Source organism: Opisthorchis viverrini (genome assembly GCF_000715545.1).
Source record: "Opisthorchis viverrini unplaced genomic scaffold opera_v5_67, whole genome shotgun sequence".
NCBI classification, from domain to species: domain Eukaryota; kingdom Metazoa; phylum Platyhelminthes; class Trematoda; order Opisthorchiida; family Opisthorchiidae; genus Opisthorchis; species Opisthorchis viverrini.
Genome location: NW_008751722.1, coordinates 281,536 through 304,606, shown reverse-complemented (window position 1 = coordinate 304,606; position 23,071 = coordinate 281,536). Strand labels below are relative to the sequence as shown.

The window sequence follows — 23,071 nt, the reverse complement described above, 5'->3', positions numbered from 1 at the left end:
ATTTTCTGCTGCTTCCAATGCCACCGCAGTATCGTAGGCCGTTTCCAAAGTTAAGTTACTATCAGCAAGTAAACACTGTTGCATGTGGGCGTTTCTCACACCAACTACCAAGCGATCTCTGAGCATATCGTTTCGAAAATCTCCGTAGTCAGTGCTCCGTAAGGCTCGTAATTCCGCTACGAAATCCGCAATGCATCTTCCTTCCTTTTGTACCCTTGTATTGAACTTGAATCGCTGTGCGACAACAGAAGGTTTAGGATTGTAATGCTTGGAAACGAAGACATAAGACACACGCGCTAAATCTCGGACACACCGAAGTAGCTACTACACAGTCCAAATAATGAAAGCGAGCAAACCATTCTGAAAGCCTTTTACCATGCGCATAACATACGTAAAAGAAAGTCCCGTACCAGGTATGAGCATTCGTACGGTATTACTGAAAGAGGCAGCGAAAACTTCGGTAGTTGCAGAATCAGTAGAATGATTGATCAAGGAATTCCGCCTAGTTGTTAATTCCACCGAGAACTCAGCTGCATTTCGAAGGAACTTTAGCTCACCTCTCAATCAAATAAATGTCTCACTTTGTTTGAATAAGAAGGATGGAATTCACCACGGTTTCACCAACAAACGGATCATCGCTAGCTGAATTTCAGACAGACAGTTTTAGAAACCCCGACTGCAACGAACCTAGTATGGTACTGGATTCTTAACGATTACCGACAAGGCACTGTGTACAGAGCATCTGAGTCGAATATGGTTGAATTGGTACTTTTCAAATTATAACAGCTTGACGGTTCACTCGAAAACGAAGTCAATCGCTGATACATAAAGTCTGTGTATAACCGAAAATGGGAGGATATTTACAAGAGTACAGAGTACATAAGCCGACCAGGATGGAATAGAACAAGCAGGTCTCAAGTGTGTCCGTCGGTCAACAGTTAATTAGATCACCTGATCTCGGTTCTGGTGTTTGCGGATACAAGAATTTGTGCAACCAAAAGATATTGGTGACTGGAGTCAACGAAGGGCAAGTAGAACGAATTACCGTTAAGAACTGAGAAAGAGTAGGTTGAGCTCCAACTGAAAAAGAAAACAAAGATAACTAAAGAAATCCTACCAAATATACGGGAGTTGTCGTATCCAGACATCTGATACATAAGAAGCAATCTAAGATGAGTGAATAAAGATGACCGGAAAAGATCAAACATTGAAAATTATAACGTATATGATCACATGCAATCAGAACTAACCCCGTGATAGTATGGGCGAAAGGACGTGACGGTCAGGTAAACTGAACCAAACCCGAAACGCTGTTGACAGCTGCAAAGAAGGGCTTGAATCCCCGTGATGGTTACCGAAGTAGTACAGTTGTAGCGATTGCGTAACGTCTGTAAGAAACGGGAAGTAAGTCAAAAGAGAGAAATCAACTTTAGTATAAAGACAATAAGCAACCGTACAAAGCTATATCGAATAAGGTGCAACAAAGTACCTTTGAATTTTTGGACAAACTGCTCAGTGACGGCCGCAGCCAAAGCTTTACTCGGATTAAAAGTGATTGTACTTGAGTAAACAGGTTGTTTCGTGGTTCCCTGTTGCGTCGGAGGGAATCGTCTCAAGAAGGTGACGATCAATTTCAGCTGATACAGCGTTCGCAAGTCCGTTATACGGCCGGGTGCATCACTCCCAAACTTGAAAAAGGGGCAAGGCAAAAACCACAACCTTACTGTAAGCAAAAACAAGACAACACAGAAAGTAAGAAGTGCATAGTTTTAAAAAAAGAAGCTACGAGCGCATTTTTTCCTATGGTTATAAACACGCGGTGTATTGGTGGGGTTCGCCGGGAACTCGAACCTAGTGAACATCGTCAACTTTTCATAGGCGAATTTTGAGAGGCCATTTTGGGTTCGTACCTTTGAATTTTAAAGCACCATTGCAGTGACAGCGTTCAGATCAGTCACCATTGGTGAGCTTCGTGAGAAGTAAAATAATTGGAATCAAACAGAACAAGAGAAATAAGGTTTGAGAATCTGATTGCTTTGCTCGTATTGAAGATCTCCCACAGTAACCAAAACATTGGACTCAAAAGACCTGTATTTCCAATGTTGACTCCCCCAACCCAAAAAAGTCATATACAGCCCACAATCTCTTTGATTGTACTCGTACCGAATACAGTTAGGGCACTCTAGAAGAAATCATAAATAAACCTAATATCAACCACCCCTTTATCAAGTTCATCAAGTATAGGTAACCCGTGCTAGGTCTTCATAATGACCTTGCATCGTTTGCTCGCCGCCTTCGACTTTATGGCTTTAGTACAACTAATCGTACTCGTGCATCAAGTCAAAAGTACCCAGTGAGAGTTGTGTGCACCCCCTACCTGTATAACCGTCTCTTGAGAATATAAAACCTCACCATCAATAACCAACAGAGTTGTCGCCAGCCCTATGTAGAGAATTAACTCTACACAATAGCTGAAGGGCGATAGATTCTATTACTTGGTTGTTAAGTGGTTGTTAAGTGCATGGTGACCGAATCGGGGTTATTTCCAACGATTGTGAACTACAGCCTGAACAGAACACGTAATACGCGACCCTTATACTGATATAAGTAGAGCCCATAAACCGTCAACGTATGCCAGAAAATCGAAATAATATGGGTAACCATAATTTAAAGGCTCTCTGTAACCTACACCTTTGGAACCAATATGGGATTGACAACCGCTTTTCACAAAGTCAGTGTGTGGGAATTCCCGAATTGAGACTGCAATAACGGGCCACCTTCATGCAGACGATTGGTGGAGAAAGTAGGTATATGTTTGCCACCATCGAAGTGCGAAACAACCACGTTGATAGAAATACGGGAGCATCGAGAGTGGGAAAGCAATGCGTACTGGTTAATCAAATGCACGTGTATCCTTATCCTAAGCCCATCGCCAATTTCTACGGATCAAGTGGGTCCAAGAGAATGTTTTGAAGATTGACAATCTCAACCTACTGGAAGTTTCAATGAGAGGACAATTAAACAGGATGATGATGATTTCACAGGAAATTCCTCAGAATCAAAATACGAACACGGCGCCCATACAATTTCCAACTCACCCAGTGTTTGAATAGATCGTTCTCATCATTCTTATTCCGTCGTTTGACAAAGAAGTATCCGGCAGATTCGAGTGCACATCTGAGTACCAAGAAATGTAGGCATATTCAAGAAAACATTTGTGATCAAAGTCCAAGCCAAAACAGCACAGTATTGCAGGTTTGCACAACAAACAAGGTGTATTTTACTGCATCTCATGGGTCAACTTGATAAGCGAAACTGTCCGGAAAAAAAACTAATGTTAAAACATCAGCCTTCGGATCACTACAGTAGCATCAGCAAGCTAATAACTGATGCTGTTTGCACAGCTCTGGTCCCCACTTTGCAATAACGACTGATCGGCGAATCGAAGTAACCATAGATTCATTGTGTGAAGTAGGATCACTGATGCGCCCATCAACTGGGCTGTGTAATCCAACAGTCAAGGATGATATCTGGTTGTTGTCTCCATGTTCGAAGGTCAGTTGAGCATTAGGATGGTCGTGTATTAAGAAACCCGACGAGGGACCGTCTCAAAAACGCACTGTATAGTTATCCCCCACGCACTTAACACACTTTCATATGAAGATTTCCGTTGTTTCCTTCAAGCTGACCGCCGCAACGAGTCTTAGTGGACCTCCCTTGGCCACTCCAAAAAGTACTCCAAAGTGCTCCAAAAGTATGCAGCAGGAGACTGGAAAACCGAAGTAGATGTTTTTTGGGCACACTAGAAGTAGTTCATTTTACTAGCAGCCTGTATGTCGTGTAGTCCGTCTCGTTCAACAGAATTACACGAAATTTCTTAATGGTATACTTGTGAACAATGAAGCAAATTCATAGTTTAAACATGTTTGTACCGAAGCTCCATGCAGGATAGGGGAGTTGCTAGCGGGAAACGGTCTCTCGCGAAAAGCAGACCACAGATTAGTTGCAAAAAGATCATCGGACATTGCGATAACTTATGGGGTTAGACAACGAGTTAGTCTTAAAGGATGGTACTGAAAGACGTGCATCCAGTGTGTACTAAACCGTTTGCTACACTTTCTCAACAAGTTGAGGGAGTGGCTGCTGGAAGTACAGGGTGAAAAGAACAGAGGGCGCACAGCTGGCGATAAGCGGGGCTGCACAATGCTGCAAGTATCATGCAAGCGGAATCATCAGTAGAAGCGCTAAGAGATAAAAACACCCAACCCGAGCAAAACCGCGCAAACGCTCCGCTCGTACCCAACTGTCTTAGCATTTGTCCACCAACAGAGATAAATGAATACTGCAAGCGATAATCTAGACAAGTGTTCGCCACTGAAGCATCGGTGTTGAACACTGATGTCATACTGTCGATGATGATGATAATGATGATGATGATGGTGATGAAACAAATGTTCACATGAACCGAACCGGAAGAACCAGACACCCAGAACCGGCTCAAATTCCCCCTAGACAATCGGTCCTACTAATTGACAACTCACACCAACAAACAAAATCCCTTAGCCAGCTTCCCACAACCTCTGTCACACAAATCTCATGTGATTTATCGATTCACGTAGGGGTGCGTGGCCAGCTAGATTCACGAAAAAGAGAAACAAATTTGGTCTGAGAATAGCCGCAGACTTGTTTATTGGTGTGGAGAAGCTTCTAACCCACCCAAATCTACCCTCTTCCAACGCCAAACAAAGACCACTCTACGGGGCGCAACCGTCGTTCTCTACGAACAATCAGGATCCAAGTTTATACAATTAACAAAAATTCAAAACAATTCACAAGAATACCTAAAGGTGGCTACCGCCAGACAATGTCCACATTATCGACCACATCTAGCCCAGAAAAACTTAGAGTAAGACCAAGTAACCTGATATATATGGATCCCTCATCCTTCAGTTTTCCTGAGTCACCTTGCGGCTGAATCTCATAGATCAGTGTGATAACCTGTGTATCTAAAAAGTCATCCAACAGATGCATTCGGGTTAAATAAAACTCTGATGAGTTCAGTTGCACCTGAAAGTGAATAGACTGTACTTACAGCTGGAAATCTATCGTAGCGCAGACCAACTAACTGCACTCCATCTGCATAGCCTACATATGGTCGCACTGAGGATGTCACCTCGATTGGTGATGAAACGTTTGCAACCAAACTGCCCAGCCCAGTGAACAAGCCAACGACCATCTACGCTACCTGAGCTACTGACATTCTCCTCTATGGAGAGCCTACATATGAATACCACCCAAGATGAATCCTGACTAGAACCTGCTATCAACAGACAGTAAACAGGTAGACAAGAAGATACACACTTCAAGTGTTCCCAGTTGAGTGTTCCATTGTGAAATATCGTCGGCCAGTATTTGTCTGATCCGCGGTTGCTTTCTATCTGTATTGTAAAAGGCAGGGAAAATTGGAAGACAGACTAGACAAATGAATAGATAAATGGAGGAAGTAATGGGTGGCTAGCACTAAAGTGGACGGTTACTACCTAGCACAGCATAATAGGTGTTGATTTCCAAAAGATCCAAACCTTCATTTTCAGTACTGATTAAAGGAGCACAGTGCGAGAGCCAGAAATTTCCTTAAACTCAAAACTAGTGTTACAGCCGGTACACAGCCTGAATGGTACCGCCAAACATCAGAATCATCAGGTCACGAGATGTTCTATGAGGAGCAGGATAGGATGACGAAAGGATGTACTGTAGTAACCGAATAGTAGGTGGATCAGTCTAACTTACCCAAGCAAAGTCGTCGAGTCGATTAGTGGGGAAAACAGCCGTATCCTTAGACGAAACGAACGTCGGTGGATTCTAAAGCACAGTAAGGACGAGACACAAGTGATGATCTAAGCAATATGCACGAGGGAGAGATGAAAATACGCGTTTTCAATACTTATACAGTTACACAACTTGAGTCACTACGTGGGAACTGCGTCAATGGATTAATGAAAACAGCTTACCTTGAGCATTGCGTACATATCAGATAGCACGATACGTCCAGTATCAACATCAACAGCACACAGACGTCTGGGACGAGTGGCCAACACGTACATATGCCGCAAAGCTTGAAGATGGTACCTAGAATTCGTCCAAACCACACAGACGTGTAAAATGAATGTTTACGCGAACTGCGAACAAAAGCCAAACTGCACTATCACAAAGTACGAAATATAAAGGAAAACATCATGAGAACAAAGGGTAAAACTGGTCATTGTCAAAGCGTGTAGCCTTCTAGATACGCAAGAAGAGTAACAAGCAACTTGCAGCTTCACAAAATTATGCTGAGAAGACTGACCATGTGAATTATGCAGCAACCACAGAGACGACATGAAGTGAGTCAACAGAGGGGCAATTGGTGTCTGGTAGTACTGTAAACGAACTTGTCGTTTAGACACAGACTTAGCCTTGGTTGCACAATCTCAGGAACTACGCCAAGTCGGGGACAATAGGACTGAATTATACCGTTCCAAGCGATAGTGAGTCTATTGGTGTACATTCACAAAATAACTGACATCCAAATCCTGAGGAATCTGCAGGTGACTTACCAATTGTCGCCCGAGAAGTTTGGTAGTATGGGCAGAAACGCAATAGAAAGCAATGCTGCAGCCTCTGGCGTGTTGGACAACGTCAGTCTGAGTTCGAAAATAAAGAGGGAACAGTAAGTAAGGGCAGGAACTGCCGATCGTATAAAACACCAACTTCTCACTCCCAATTCGCATTTACCTCAGTTAACGTAAAGGAAACATTAGGCGTCTCTATGCTCACAGAACATTGATAGCAACCAAATTACCCTAGTTAACATACAAATAAAAGGTCAGGAAGTAGTGCGTAAAAATTAGCACAAAACGAAATAAAACCGCACTGTGACCGGATGGTGTTTGAGAACAAGATGAATCAAGAGTTCCATACATAGGGAAATTCGTAAAAGGAGAACAGTCAACATCCAGATAGTATTACATACGTTCTCAACGTTGCAGTGACCATATATTTTTAAAGACGTTTTGAAAAAAATTTTTTGAGACGATCAGCAGAATGTCTAGAATCAAATCAGCATCAGGGTGAGATGTCATAAGGGGTGTGCAAACCCTTGGGATTGCTACCAGGAGCTGAAACCCCCGAGAACATTTACAATTAAAGCTGATTCATTCTTGAACTGTTTGCGAAACATTTCTAGATACTTAACGTATCATCTGAAGTGTTCCAGCGATCCGCGCTCTGAAAGATTTCGCGATGTTTTGCGATAGGAGAACATTTATCCTTGAAATTTAACTTTACCATTAATATTAATAATATTAACATTAACATTAATTATTAATGATATAAAAGAGCACTCGCAACCTTCAAATTATGGAGCAGTACGGATAACACTTACCTGCCGCCACCGAGGAAAAGGAGACCCACAATGGTGGAATAGATCAATTGGATGCCAAAAGATGGTCCCAACGCAACGCCAAATACAGCAGCGATAGATATGTGTCCACTTGTCGCGCTGTTTGAGGAATTAAGCGCAGAACTCGCATTACTTGCTGCGGCTTTAGCTGCAGCAGACGCTACCGCGTTCAGTCGGGCGATGTTCATCCAAGGAATTTTAAACTGTGAATCGGTGTCCAAGGGTCGATTATTCGGATCAACATTTTTCGCGTGAAACAGCCGTATGGCGCGTAACTGTCGTACCAAACGAAGAACAGTCACGTTTCCTGAACCGGCCAGTATCATTGAAAGTGCTAGGAGGCAATGTGCTGCGGCGAGTTCTAGAGTGGGTCTAGGTGGAGAAACAGCTGAGTGGTGGTCCGTGGGAGAGACTTCGGATATGTTGGGCCACCAGGAGCCATCGAGGATTGACTTCGCCACATCAAACTGAAGAGATACAATTTTAGATCACGGTAGAGAGAACTTTGGTACCAATGGTCACATAAAAGCAATATGTACAGATATAAAGGCTTAACATGTTTTGACGCGGTGGAATAGCATACCATCCCTAGCAATGATTATAATCTATCGTGACACTGTGGTCCGAAGCAGACAGGAGGGATAGAGTACAGTAAAAGATAGCTCTCACAAAATCTCGGTCGGCCCTCTCGCCTAATGGCACCTGTGTCGAGAAAAGAGTTGTCACATTAATATCGAATGCGACAATAGTGATGTGGAGAGCATTCTGTGAAGAAAGTCGTCTAAGATTCTTGAGACGAACGAATATTGCAGCCGGTCTGGACAAGCATTGCTTCCTCCGCTCACTCTTAACACAGCACCGTATGGTTTTACATATTGCTCACAATACGCCTATACTAGTGTTTACAGCACAACCAGCGAGTTACTGTTGTTGCCTATGAGCTACAGCCATCCACCTTATATGAGCCAATTTGATGTTTTTACAAAATGGTATTACCGTGTCTTTTAAAGTATTTAAAACGTACGCATGCACCGCACCAACAGATGAACTCACCAGTAAAGAAGCAGCACCAGCATGACAAGTGCCAGCATAACGTAATCCGAGGACAAATGCTCGTCCCGTGAGTATATTCAAGTAAGCCAAACTGTAAAATCGAGTGGATCAAGAGTCACTGCAAGGGTGACAGCGCACACTAGATGATACGACCAGCAATTAGGAAAAGACCAGAGATAATCTGTTTCATCATGGCAAGTACACCTACGTGGAAAACAATTGATGAGTAAAACATCAGCTAATGAATATGTACGTAACTACGGTATCGTTTTCAACGACCACGTTTCACAAGAGACCGGTAGGAGAAAGCTATATCGAGAAAGAGCGCTCAAACTGACACCTTCCCGTTGAGAAAAGACAGCCTTTTTTGCCCGGAGAAAGCGATTCACACCGTTGATGATCAACCGGTTCAATGTAGACAGCGAATGGTACGTCAATTTGTTGTGGCTCACGAAGCATTACTTAACCGAGTAGATTGACCGTACATGTTACCTGAACCAAAACCCTAACCAGAACGAAAAATATATTCTCATTCTGGGTAACTTGGAACACATTGTAACTTAACACAAGTTTCACTGAAGAAAACAATTATACGTGTAAACGCTCAGTGTAAGTGGAGTAGGAGGGAAAATGAATACTACAGAGTCCCCAAATGCAATAAGTTGCACGAGGTTGGGGATACTGCCAGACGGGAGACGGACTGCTAAGAGGAAGTTGACAACTAGAAATGGGGTTCAAACCACGGGCCTTCCGATCGGGAAATTCGTGCTCTAACCACTAAGCCATCTGGCCTTTTTTGTTTTAAAACTGGTTGCCGTATCCTCGACGTCGTAGGTCTCGCACGACGTTTCTAAAATGTTTCCCGAAAGACGAAAAACGAAGAAGCCGTTTCCGTATGATTTTTACTTCATACTTTATTACACAAAATATTCAACAGTTCCGATACAATCCCATATTTAGATTACATATGTACTCACCAGCCAGTCAGCTCAGTGCCATAAATTTATTCGCATCAGAATTCACATTATAGATTTCAGCTGCGAAGTCACAAATACACGCATGATCACAGGATTAAAAAAAAGCTTACAAGTCATTCGGCTGATGAAACACAATGTCAATGGGATGATGAGAATCGCAGGCCCGTAAGTAAAAATTACTACCCTCATCATATGTGACTACTAGATGGCCATACTTGGTTGTGAACATTCCATGATACTTGAATCAACACATATTGGCTATACGAAAGCGGGTATATAGACTACACTGGAGAATGTGAGTTCTTTTTTGTGGACGGCAGAAGCAATTATTAGGTAAGGGGACTAGTACCAATGGCGCAAAGGAGTAAAAAATGAAGGCAACCGGTAAAACAATGAGATGGCTTCGAGGCCACAAACGAAGGCGTTTCTTGTGGTATTACACCCCAAAGTGAGACAAACTTGTGGGTTTCAGTCTTGTTCACCTTTCTTCATTGGTAATGAACAAATACTTGCAAGTGAAGTTGCACTGAAAGGGACATTTGTCATCAGCTGATTTCATACACAATCGGTTATACTCAAATTGGTGAAGGACTACCAGTCGTGTGTGAGCACAAATACAGCGAATGAGATAAACTAACCCTAGAGCTTCTCCGTCCACTCTTCCAGATGAATCCACAGAGAATTGATTTTCCCAACTTTGCAATCCTGCAAACAGTTTGTCACGCCGACCGGCATCAGTTGGTTCGGCTGTCAATGACTGGCCTCGGACAACGAGATTTTGAGGTCTTCTAGGAGTGGAGCGGGTGCTGCGGTTCAACAAAACGGAAGACGGGACAGAAAAAGTGGTAGATGCTTGATTAGGCCCACGAGACGCAGCCCGTGTTCTACCCTCGATTGCACTGGTGACAGGCAAATCCGGACACCGATTTTCCACATCGTCTTCGCTGGACAGCTCAGCCAATAAGGGGTCAGTAGGCACATCAGCGACATCGTTCAGGGTAGGGTTATGCAAACTTTGGTTGGAAGCAGACTGTGACAAACGAGACAGTCGATCTAGAAGCACTGGGGGACAGAATGATCGGATCCATTCAATTGTAGGTACGATAGAGTGCCAGTTGACCAACCCATGTGCAAGTGCACGGAACAAAAGAAGGTCTGGACGGATCAACTCCAGCTGGGTGAGGGAACTGGGAGCGACGAGCCAAGAGCTGATTGTTGCACTTCCACTACCAAGGTAAGCCATGCCTAAAGCCATTATTGCTCCGGGTGCGCTGACATCCGCATTATAGCAGTCAAGTTCTCTGATCTAGTGAAAAATGAGAGAAAATTTTAAATACGGTGGAAATACTATGTCTGGGACGTCAAATTGGAACATCCATGGGGAGAATCGGATTGTTCTTAAGTGTCGGGTGTCCGTTCTGCAGGAATTTATTGAATACATACAAAAATACCCGGTTTCAATCAAATTATTCATGTAAAAACATCCCAGGACTAAGGACGAACACAATCAAGTATGTTCGGAGTTACCAGTTCTTATGCGGTTTGATTTATTGCATCGTGTCTAAAAGCACACACCTGACAAACTTGTGAAAGTTTTGAGGCGTTGAAATGTTCGAAGATACTATCACCGTCATTTTTGAACCCTAAGATTATGAGGCCGTACTGTGTTAGCAAATCGCCCATGTTAGACAAAAATTTTCCCAATCATGGTATCAGAATCATCAGCAGTTCCCGCACATCCGGGGAATTTGGTGGTGGTGGAATTTGGTTCCATCGATAACGAGTTTTATCTTGGAAATCCCACGCCGGAAATTTTTTTGCATTTCACGCCAAGCCGCTTTAATTCAAGCGAGATATGAAGTGCAAAAAAAACACACTAATGCGAAACTAAACGCATAAAGACAATCGTCACAGTATGGTGAAACTTGGTTCGCAACTCAGGCCAAAAATAGACCAATAACCCTAGTGCTATTACCAGGCGGTGAGCACCCACAGAGAAACGCTGCATACTATAGTTCAGATGACGCTCGATTGCAGAGATGAAACCAGATATGACTACTCAGTAAAACGAGTTTTAGGCTAAATGGGTTGTTTTGAAGGGTGACCCGTCGAGCTTCGTTAGTGCTCGCTTGGTGTCTCGATCGCGCACTTCTGTTACAATACTCCGAAGTTCCTTCAAACTCGAAACTCATGAACGGTTGATGTTAAATGAAAAAGCCTACAGGCTGAAGGCAATGACCCTTCCTGTGACCATACTTGACATATCTTGTTACTCATCTCATGGTGTTGGACCCGCGGATCCCCTCAGTCGTATATTAAAAACAGCCTAAGTGGGAAAATGAATAATGGAGTTTTTGAATAAAAAATTATAACCGCTGGCAGAAGAGTATTCCAGTATTCGTGGAGCGTGAAACTTTCATGAAAGGTCCCATGCATAGGCGAAATAGAAGTTTGGATGGGAGACGTTAACCTTAATCGTCTAAGTCCGGTTTCAAATCACTAAAATTCGTTGATAGTGAGAAACAATAGATCAGGTGAATAAAATGCCCAAATGAGAGCGCTTCGGCTGCATAGTAAACAAAAGTATAAAACTAGAGAAAGTAAATATGTGAGGCAGGTTTGACAAACGTCTCAGAACAAGAGGATCAAATTTGTTATATCATTCCGCCCCTGCGAAATAAAAACGTACCGTTCTCAATCACCGTTTCATCGTCATAATGCTAGAATTTGATCCCACACAGGACAGACATACGCACTCATTAATTCACTAACCATGCTTCAAAAATTAACCAGGGGTAAGTACCGCAAAGTATGGACATAAGCATACGTCGTATACAAACAATATCAATGAGCTAACATCAAATGGATATAGCTGAGTAAAATCTATATAGATCCTTCTTGCTTGCACTTTAAATAAAGATACGATTCACCTATGCACTGAAAATATCCGCTTTGACTTTGAAGATCAAGTCTATAAACAAATCGATGGCATGGCAGTGAGTTGTCCTTGTTAAATCTTTATTAGCAGATGTCTTTCTAGGGACCACTGAAAGGCATTTTTCCTGTTGAGGTCTCTAATAATGTACCATACAAAAGATATGTGGACAACATTTCAGTTTTTACACACACTGAGAGCCTGTACAACCGCATGAGCAGTGTACATCCAAATCTTCTACCAACATTTGAGGTAGAAACTGGTAACAGTTTTGAACCTTGTTGTCAGAGGCTCAGAGGGCGCCTTTAAGTGTTCACTGTATCATAACCCCTCATGGACTGGGTAATACAATTTGTTCGACCACGCCAGACGTATAGTTCGCCAAAATCTCTTCAGGAAGATGAAAGCTGATTTCTAAATGCCACTCAAAAAATTAATTGATGTCCACGGCATAAGCTACCAAGTAAAAAAGGAAGGGTTTTTGTGGAGATTTCGTCCTGTAAGTGAAGCCAATCAATGCTGAAAAAGCCGAGAAGCAATGTACAGCTGTTTCATCCTAATTGCGAATCATCAGCAGTGCGCATCTCACGAAACTCCGAAGAGTCTCGAACCCGGGATCTCCCGGATAGTAGTTTGAACACTTAACCGTTCGGCCACGAGTGGCTGATCAACAGTGTGAACTCGCACATAGACAGGATATAGCGCCGCTCGAAGAGCCAGTCAACAGGTGTGACCGCGTGATGTGGATCCCGTGATTGAACGATGAGCGGCGCTATATCCTGCCTAGGTGCGAGTTAATCACACTGCTGATCAACCACTCGTGGCCGAACGATTAAGTGTTCAAACTACTATCCGGGAGATCCCGGGTTCGAGACTCTTCGGAGTTTCGTGAGATGCGCACTGCTGATGATTCCCAATTAGGATGAAACAGCTGTACAGTGCTTCTCGGCTTTTCAGCATAGATTGGCTTCACTTACAGGACGAAAACTCCACAAAAATCCCAAATCTCCTCACACTACCAACAAGGAAGGGTTATTTTGTCAGGTTGCAGTTTAAGGGAGAGTACTTAACCGCAGCCATACGGTACAAATTACGTGCTATAACCAGTCGTTCAACCCTAGTAGCTCACTTATTCAGCCCCCACCAACGAGACAAGTTAACCTCCGATGCAACTCCGATGCCTCACGTTGTGCACCGGTTCGCGTGCAGTTGCGCTGAAACGTACACTGGCAGAACAGGCGGAAGGTTATGTGAACGCGTCGGAACACATGCCTCGTTGTTTGATCCATGTACCTAACCGATCGACCGGTGGCTTCCAAGCTGAGACCCGAAAACCACGCTCATAGATTGCCAAGCACGTTCTATCCATTGGACACGGAATTGACCCCAGTACAGTGTTCTCACTTACTTACTGTGTAATGTCAACCCGAAATTGTTAGTTTCCAATTGGTCAATCACTATCGACCCAGTTTATGCGTACAAGAGACCTTGACACGATCTATTAACTTGCCTTGGATATGAAAACCGGCCCACCATACAACTGGCTCCTTCCTCATTTGTAACAAAACACGATAGCTTCTAGTATTGCGATTGAACAGGTAAAAGCGAAATGTGTACATCCGAAAGCCTTTGTCATTTTGTTGTATCATTCAAATATTAGCGTAGATTATATCTCATATAAACTGGGGTTGCCCAAGCATATGAAGTGATTGCACCTTGATCTCTGCATGATCGGCCAAAATATTAGCATTAAAAAGAGAAGAGATCCAAGTTGGGCTGAGAGTGTTGGAAAATGGTTTACTTCAAATGATTTATGGACTGTCTCACGAGCGATACAAAACGATGCAAATCGCCCAAATATCCCGTCTGCCTTTGCTTACCTGAGGATTCGCAGAACTGGCTTGAAACATTCCTAAGTCAGGTGGACCTCGTCGGTCAATCGACCGACCTGTGAAATCAACCCTTTCTGAACCTGTATATGGTGAAACCGCATTTACAGATCGAGTTGTGCGAGTACCCAGTCGCCCACGCCCTTCACCTGGAAGAGGAAGCATATCAAGGTCCTGATGTGATTCAGCTGCGAGTGGTGAAACATCCCATAACAGTCCAGCGTCAGTAAGGAGCGCGTTACGAAGTCCACCAGGATCCGATACACGCGACAGATCATTCCTTGTTGACCGAGTAGAAAGGCCATCATCTGGTGGTGCTGATGCGAAGCCAGGTCGATATGCTGTCATACCGGATGCACGGCGTAGCGGCAACCGACCGGGAGCTTCAGTCCAAGCACAAATATCTTCAGCGAAGTTGAGGCTACCATGTTTGTATCCAGAGGATCCAGGCAAGCGAGTCACCCGTGGTGCACCAATCATGTATGCGTGTAGCTGTTCTGCCCACGGAAGGTCTGACAATCCACAAGGCGAATCGCCACGCTGTTGTTTTTTATTAGGCAGGTAAAGTTCAAAAAACATTCGATATGAAGAGGATTTAAACACTATCAGGAATGATAAACGCACTTGGAAGTACAGCCATGGAATAAAGAACGACACAAAAAGAGTACAATGCTACGAAACTAAAACCAGCAATCGCAAACAGGACTTAGTTTAGCAGATGGCTTTGAAAAAGGATACTCTATTATATTTCCATCATTAAATACACCAGTCACTGTATATGGAATGCGGATAATCGACGCTGGCATGCGGCAACACATCAAAGGTTAGAAGAAATACGTCTAATGCAGACCATAAATACCAGCGTAGAAAGTGATAGTCAATTCTGACACGATGTTTCTGGGCTCAGGATAGCCCAATGCTTAGGGCGCCCACTTAGTGATCGGACGATCGGTGGTTCGAACTTAACCTCGGCGTCTCGAATGCTCCTGCCTAATTTTGACGTTTTGTCGACACAAGATTTGTTCCTCAAGGCTTGTGGTACAGTACGCAAGACATCTATAAGTTGGAGTCGTAGCTATTCAACAACTCGCAAGAAAAACCAACTTTTGGTCCCACCGAAATATATTATTGGGGTCAATGACCCCGGTGCAACATGTGTGTCTATCCCAATTAGGATGATTGAAGACGGAACAAATCCTTGGAACCTAGAAAAAGGATGGTCCCATTATTATTACCATTATTGCATGAAATGGTTCGTTGAAGTCAAAGAATCAAGGCTGATATCCAAAGGAAAATCTGTGGTCGGAAGGAAGCACCAACGGCGCTTTGAAGAGAAATATAATTTAAATCCCAAAACTGTAAGAAAAGAACAGTAAGGCACAGAAAACAAAATTCGTACATCCACGGAAAACATGCACTAGAGATCCGTTAATCATCGGCATAGCTGTGTCACCTATGTACTACTTTTTACGCATGGTTTTTCTCACGTGGGAATGAATTTAAGAGAGGACACCATGTTCAATAGATCCATAAGTCCATATACTTGAGCGACGCGTATCCAGGGTGGAAATGAGAAAATAACGTACCCACTCCACATAATTCCATGGGGTCAACAAAATGGACAGGTCCTAATAACTGCGCTGATTTGGAAAGCCCTGACCTAGTTTGTCAGTCGAACGTTCGTTGCATTCCCTTTAATCGTTGTGAAAGTGCATGACCTACGTTCAGATCGGATGCCGCCAGATGGAATGGACGTAGTAAGTAGTCACTAGGTAGGAAACCGTACTGCCACCAAAATGACCTAGAAGTTAGCTTTTAAGAGAGTGATATCACCTGGTCCCCAACTTGATTGCATTAATAGAGACAGACAGTCTGGAAAGACAGGACGCTGCATGTCAAAGTACAGTGGAACCTACAGTTGCGGCTGCCCATTTGGAGAGGAAGACAGTGATCTGCTTAAAAACAATGCCTTCATCATACGAAATTAAACTATTGAAAACAAAGAGTAATTAAAAGCACAGAAATGACTAAAAATTACTCAAAATAACGCAAATACAGTTTTCAGAAGTTAAATAGTAAACAATCTGGTCCCAGGACAACGAGCTTAACCACTCAGATCAACAACAATGGTAGACCTTCCGTTATTCTACTGATCATGGACACGAGGGTATAAGCTGTAGGGTTCATTTCAAGCGACCTTGAGTTACCGAAGGGATCATTTACTACACGTTTGTACGCTAAAAAAGCGCTCAGTTTTATCTGCCTGTTCACCAGTTGCCGTAGAACCTCTTGGCATGAAGTTAGCAGAAACAGTTACTAGAATAATGAAACAAAAGAAGCAAAATCTGAAGACTGTTGCAAACGACTCTAGGTATGCTTCCCCCTCCCCACATATCAAGCCGTCAAGCCATCCAACAAGAACATGTGAAGGTATGAACAATTACACCAAAATTACCAACAAACTGTAATGATATAGAAGCCTCACTTGTAATAACACGAGTCCAAGAGCGAGACCAGCTGAAAGTGCAATAAGTTCACAGCTATCTCCGGCAAGTCCACCGGAACCTGCAGCACCTGTCCATCCACCAGAGGAAGCCGGTCCCGTTGTATTGCTTGTACTTCCTCCCGTCTGGTGCTGTGTATCCCCGTCGGGCTGGAGGCCCTTCGAACCGGTTCCGCCAGGTGTGCTCCCATTGAGCGACCGTCCTAACTCTGTGATGAGCAAATTCGTGATATGCCGATGAGCAGAACCCTGATAAAGTAATCCTAAGCCGAATACAGCTGCGGCTTGGCACAGACTTGGCACCGCGAGTTGAACATGTACCAGAGGATCTGAGGGCAATAGAGGTCGATAATGGATCGCCAATAGGCGAAGAACTGACTGATCCATGCTCCCTCGTCTTCCTGCGCACAGACCTGAGCATAAAACATGATAAAGAGGTCAAAGTGTTTGTTCGATGAAACCGGTGGACTGGGTTTTGACAGTATGGGAACCAGAAAGATAGTTAGATTAATCACCATCCTTCAGCTGAAGTGGGAAGTAAAACCGGCAGCTACTAAGATAATCGGATTAAAGTATCGTCCAAGTATAACAAAAAGATGTAGATAACCCTGAAACTACCCTTGGTTAACCATGAAATGATGATCGCCATAAGTGTTCATCTGGTTCGCCCGGCAGGAGAATACCACGACTGAGGATAAACAAACATTACTCAACTGCAGGATTCAAGAATTCAATGAACACTTTAGGTTGAGCGAAAGCCCATTAACTTCGACGGTTGTGAGCCACTGCCGTGTTTATTGGCTTACTGAAAGGAATGCTGGAGAAATTGCAACAGCATACTTTTCAAACCACATTGATGGAAACTGTATCCTACGAGGATTGGGAGGGTTCGCCCTTTGAAAATCACTCAACGGTCTGTATTAAAGGTAATACCTCAGTTCAGTTCTCGGTCAGACCTCTCAAGCTAACGTTTTAGGCTGAAGAGCTACCAAAGTTACGTAAAGTGTACTAGACGCCCAAAAGCGGGTCAGAGACCTCTGTACAGCTGGTCATATTTAAAGTGCAACGCCAAGATCATCAAAATTCCGACGCCCTGTGTTGGGGGTATGACGACTGGCATTCAGTGGATACTGTGACACGATTGGCTGCTGGACCGGCAGGGGAGATGAGCTCAATAATGGTTGTACCACCTAACTGTGAGAGTTGAAACAGTTGTGGCGTAGGATTCCGCCTGCCGCGATCATAGATTTCGAAATAAGGTCAATTCTTCGAATTGGCACGAGTAATTTCGGGGCATCCCAATTATTGGACGGTAGAGGGAAACAAAGGAACGTAGCCAAGAGACCACCATATTTCTCCGCTCATTTATTGATTTCAGCGGAAACACTTTTTTCTCCCTTTGTCTCTAGCACAACGATTAATGTCACTATTTCAATGAAACGGGTCTTCTTCCTCTACCAGAAAATGGGCTACGCGAAACATCGTCTCCCATCGCTAGTAGGCTTAGTAACGAAGAAACAGTGTTGCGACAATAAGCACTGATCTTATTCTCTGATATTTCACTAACTGTGTCGAACTATTACGACCTGGAAAGCACTGGAACAGGCTCAATGCAAGCTGGATAGTTTTTGTCTGCCTTCTTTACAAGCTACGATGGCACGCGTTTAATAACAGTCATAAGGATACCATAAAAATCCAACCACTGATCACCGCAACGAAAAGTGCGGAGGACGGCATAATGATAACTTCCCAGATTATTTAGCTTGGTAGGTAACGGGACGTTTATGAAGTAGGAGAGGGCATTCATCTAGCCTCCTATTCAAACCGAAGAAGCTTACCAAGCAATACCGCCATATTATGCAGATCATGAACACGAACCAAATACTCCCCGATATCAAACGGAGTCATTTTATTCAGGTGACCGTTCAGACCGAGACCGAACAAAAGTCCAGCTTGTTCCGGAGTGGGGAGTTGGGTCGTGGAATTCGCCGCTCCAGTGGCACGATTGTCTGAATTCGTTCCCGCGGATCGGCAGTTGTACATGATCCAGGTGGCATCGACCTGAGAGTAAAAATTGGAGGTGTGACAAGTCAGGATCATTCGGCCGGATAAACAGGCAGATGGATCGGTATATTCTCACCGATTTTCGGAAATAGCAGCGCTCGCGCATCAGACCAGAATCCGCGTTACGTTGACGATAATGCATATGATCAATCACTACATGTGCTTGTTGCGCGGGTGGAGTGGGGTACATGATCGACACCCGGCCCACTTACAGAGTGAATTATTAGGCTGATCGTTTTCAGTCCAGGTGCTGCATAATGCATGGCCAGATGAGTATCTTCAGATCGGATACCCCATCACGAGTGAATTAGCTGGTCCAATGAACCATCACTGGAAATGTCTGTATATTTCCCAATCCTCCCTAATAACACCGAACCACACTGAAATAACACATCCCCCACCTTCATTACTGACACGTACAATCAGAATGCTCAGATTCTAAGCGTACGTTCCAGCAGTCGTTAGTGAGTCGATACAACACATTCGATCCAACTATGGTCAGCCGACCGATCTGGGTACCTAGATGATGGTAACAACAAAAGAAATAACGACAATAACGTAACAACAATTGTGGTTTAGTGTTTCATCAATCAATAAGGTAGAATGACTGATGTGAGGTCTCACACCGCTGAAACCAGAACGCGTTGTAGGACAAGTCGGAGAAAAAATACAGAAGATATTGACGAAACCCTGAACCAATCATCAGAAATGTGTTTGCTGACCAGGAAATACGGCTCCACTCACCGATTGTTAGAGGGCGGTCAAAACAAGCTGAGTATGACCAACTAGTATAAAATAAAGCGTCCTTAATCGAAATACATTTTTGATGCGCGTTTCAACGAAGAAATTACGAGGTTTTCCGCTCCGATTCGTCCATTGTGTGAAATAATAAATGACAATAATAAAAGTTCAGCTGTAACATCCTCTCGGTACCTAGATGCATTACCACTCGAAGGAAGCACAAGATACTACCAGGTTACCCAAGCCTATACACGAGAAGTCAATATGCAGAGGCCAGGTTCGAACCACGCATCATCCGGCAACGAAAATCGCGCTTTAACGACTGAACTATCTCGCCCCCCGTCCATCATGTGAAGGAAATGTGTAGCCTTCATATGTTCGTGTGATGCATCCCCGGACTTTCCACATCGGGTTCAGGGTCTGGGTAATGATATGATAAAACCAATCCGTTCGGTTCAGTTTTTTAACTCACAAATAGTGCACCGAGGTGCATGGCTCCAGCTGCTACAGCTTCGTTAACGAAGAAGGATTAGACGGGAACGAGAGCCGTACGTTGGAAGTGATGGTCCAATCAGTGCATTGACGACAAAAGGATCTGTTTGTCTACTACGGCAGGACGTGAGAGCCTTGCAAAAAAGGCGACAGCTTTGATGCGAAACCGTCATTGGCTAGGTGACACAGCCACAACGGTCGCCTACCATTAATTTCTGTCGTCTCGTGGTCTCCCACCAAGAAGACTGAATTGACTCCTAAGGAGTTTTATGCTTCTTTGCCTATTCACAAACTCAGCCTCTCAGTCGTATCCATCCGATACAAAGTTGAGCGAAGAGGGCTTTAAGAAGCAAACGGTCCACCGGCATAGGAAGCAGATTGCCTAAGGAGATTTACCTGTGCAGTGTGACCAGCTGAGCTATCGAGAGTGAAATTTCCCGAAAACTATCTGGCATAGTTCAGCAATACTGATGTCCTCACTAGACTCGCGCAACGCTTGAGACGTACCGATGGTCAAACGCAAACAACCCCCGAAGATCTTCTGTACACAGCGGCCACGTCTCCGATCCATAGAGTAGGCGAGACGGGACAGCCGCATTGTACACTGTACCCTTAAGAGCCAAGCTGATGTCACGTTAGCACCAAAAATGTCGGAGGCTGCCGAAGACTGCCTTGGTCCTTCTAATTCTGGAAGTTATTTCGCCTCAAGCCAGTCCGCCGGACTTTATGCAGATATACAAGCTTATTTAACATTTCGATCGGTTTATCTGCGAGTATATGTTCTGGGTTCGACTCCCCCCCCCCCAAATCTTGCAGTGACGCTTTACAGGTGCGAAACGCAAGTCGAACTGCGTAGCAGAACCACTTAGGTAACTAAAAATGGTTTGCATTCTTAAAGGCGTTCATACTGCCACAAGCTACAACTATCTCTGAGCTTTTAGTAGATTGTAATGCTGGTTTTCGCACAAAACGATGAGCCCCCGAAACGACCACAACCGGAATAATTCGAACAACCAATGAGGACTCGGAATGGCGCCCAAGAAGGTAGCTTGTACACTAGATGAACTTAAATTGCGACTTTGTGGAGTTCGATGACAACCACAGTATAATTAATAATATGTGAACCTTGTCATGATAGAAGTGAATGAAATGAGGAAAAGCAGTGATAGTGATTCTTCCGCACTAAGCACATGACCAAAAATGTCCGGTCACTTAGTAACAAAATCTTCCATTTGTGAATACTGGGTAAGTTGGATGCTGAAAGGAGGGTGACACCGACTCGGCATTGTTATGCACAACCGTAACTTGTGAGCTCGAACTTACTGACCAGAAGGTTCCTGGTTCGAGACTAACCTCCGCATTTCGACTGCCCCTATCTAGGTTTTGGCGACACAACAGTATTTTCGGGTGGCATGGTAGCTAGATAACGAGTGTTAGAGCTGAACGATTATATCCGCTGTGACTGATAAGAACATATCTCAGTGGAAAATCATGCATACAAAAATCTCACTTACGGAAGCATTTGGCGCAATACTTAATCCCACAGAAACCCCGTTGTGGAATTCGGGCCAGTGCTTTGCAGCCAATACAGCAGGCGTCTGGTGTAAGTTGGCAGTCGACAAGAGAGAGGCCGTGGAAGATGCTGAATTGGTTGCAACTGCGGCCAAACCGCCTCGAAGAACCATTCGAGGAAGATCTAAAGCCGCAGTCTAGAAATGTCAGAAGGATAAAGCATATATCCGCACAGTAGCATTCTTTAATTCGAAGTTCAGACTAGCATAAGGATCAGTAAAATTGAAGAATTTGCAGTGAAATGTTTTTTTCTCAAAGAAACTTACACGAAGTGCAGCTCCAGCACCACTTGCTGCAACGGCAGAGGCTACTGCCAACGTCAAGGCGTTACCTGGATGGTTTGAGGCGTCGACAGCTTCAGTGAATGGTACCCCAGTCAAGTCGTTTCCGGTAGGAAGCACTCCGTTTAAAGCTGGAGTTCGTCTTTCGCCTGCAGCGGTATCTCCTATTAGCCCCCCGGCACCATCAAGAGCCACAGCATCAACTCGGCCAATCCCGGCAACACCGATACCGGCTCCAGGATTGTTAGTTGGAGGCAGTGGACTGGGAGAATCACGGGCCAAATCGAACAAACCACGTCGACCGCTGGTCGGTGATACAGCTCGCCCGCGTAAACAAATAGTTGGAACACGTAGCTGTGTTGGTACGCGCGATCCCTGTAGGTTGCCCAAACCGAGCATACCACGCCCAACAGCGGATGCCCAGACCCGCACTCCAGCTGCTGCAACGTGCATAGCCAAGCGAGATTCCAAAAGCTTTGAACCTTGTTCACTAGTAGTTTCATCTGACGTGGTAGTACTTGCTACTGTATCACTGGAACTGAGGCGGGGAAGGCGAATGTGGCTACTGGCCTGGAGCAGTCGATAAGCCTCGCGCAAACGAAGATCATCCTGCGAATTGCAAGCATCTTTCAAATTAAGCATGATGGATGAATGTGGATTCTAGTGGAAGATGAGTTTGCAAAACTAAATGTACGTCAAATCACCACTTCAGAAAAGTACGTGCCGACAAAAATAAGAAACAAACCTTGAACGAAACCTGGCTAGCCGGGTTGTTCTCCAGTTGCCAGAGTAGGCGATGCCGATTAGAAAGCAAGTTTCGAGCGCCGCTGTCCCTGGCACAAACAGACGGAAGGGGAAGTTGATACCAGGGCAAAACAGAACCAGCCCAAATGTCAGTCTCAGAGTGGGACGAGTGGGAAGGAGCATGTTGATTGGGGATCAGAGAGAGTGCGGTGGTTTTGAATGGAGTTTTCCGAGAAGCTTCGTCCGTTGATAACACTCGTTTTCCCGGAATTGATTTGCCCATGGACGAAAGCTCCGCCATGCGAGCCAGATCATCACGTCCTGAAAGAAAGAAATAATCAGAACCTATGCTTAAAGGGTGAGGTGTTCGGTTTAAGCG

General features: G+C 44.3%; 1 protein-coding gene across 1 annotated transcript in view; it reads right to left on the bottom strand.

The window, feature by feature from the left end:
• Positions 1-842: 842 nt before the first annotated feature.
• T265_04148 (hypothetical protein) overlaps positions 843-23,071 on the bottom strand; it is a gene marked incomplete at both ends in the record, with an annotated part of 45,232 nt that continues 23,003 nt past the window's right edge. Inside the window, 17 exons of the mRNA XM_009168818.1 lie at positions 843-1,080; positions 1,251-1,388; positions 1,490-1,688; positions 3,099-3,177; positions 5,362-5,438; positions 5,791-5,862; positions 6,012-6,129; positions 6,597-6,683; positions 7,424-7,908; positions 8,495-8,585; positions 10,110-10,777; positions 14,287-14,835; positions 16,781-17,211; positions 18,637-18,859; positions 21,610-21,804; positions 21,934-22,608; positions 22,694-23,013. Of these exons, the coding sequence (XP_009167082.1) occupies positions 932-1,080; positions 1,251-1,388; positions 1,490-1,688; positions 3,099-3,177; positions 5,362-5,438; positions 5,791-5,862; positions 6,012-6,129; positions 6,597-6,683; positions 7,424-7,908; positions 8,495-8,585; positions 10,110-10,777; positions 14,287-14,835; positions 16,781-17,211; positions 18,637-18,859; positions 21,610-21,804; positions 21,934-22,608; positions 22,694-23,013 (4,556 nt within the window). The remainder of the gene's footprint in view (positions 1,081-1,250; positions 1,389-1,489; positions 1,689-3,098; positions 3,178-5,361; positions 5,439-5,790; positions 5,863-6,011; positions 6,130-6,596; positions 6,684-7,423; positions 7,909-8,494; positions 8,586-10,109; positions 10,778-14,286; positions 14,836-16,780; positions 17,212-18,636; positions 18,860-21,609; positions 21,805-21,933; positions 22,609-22,693; positions 23,014-23,071) is intronic.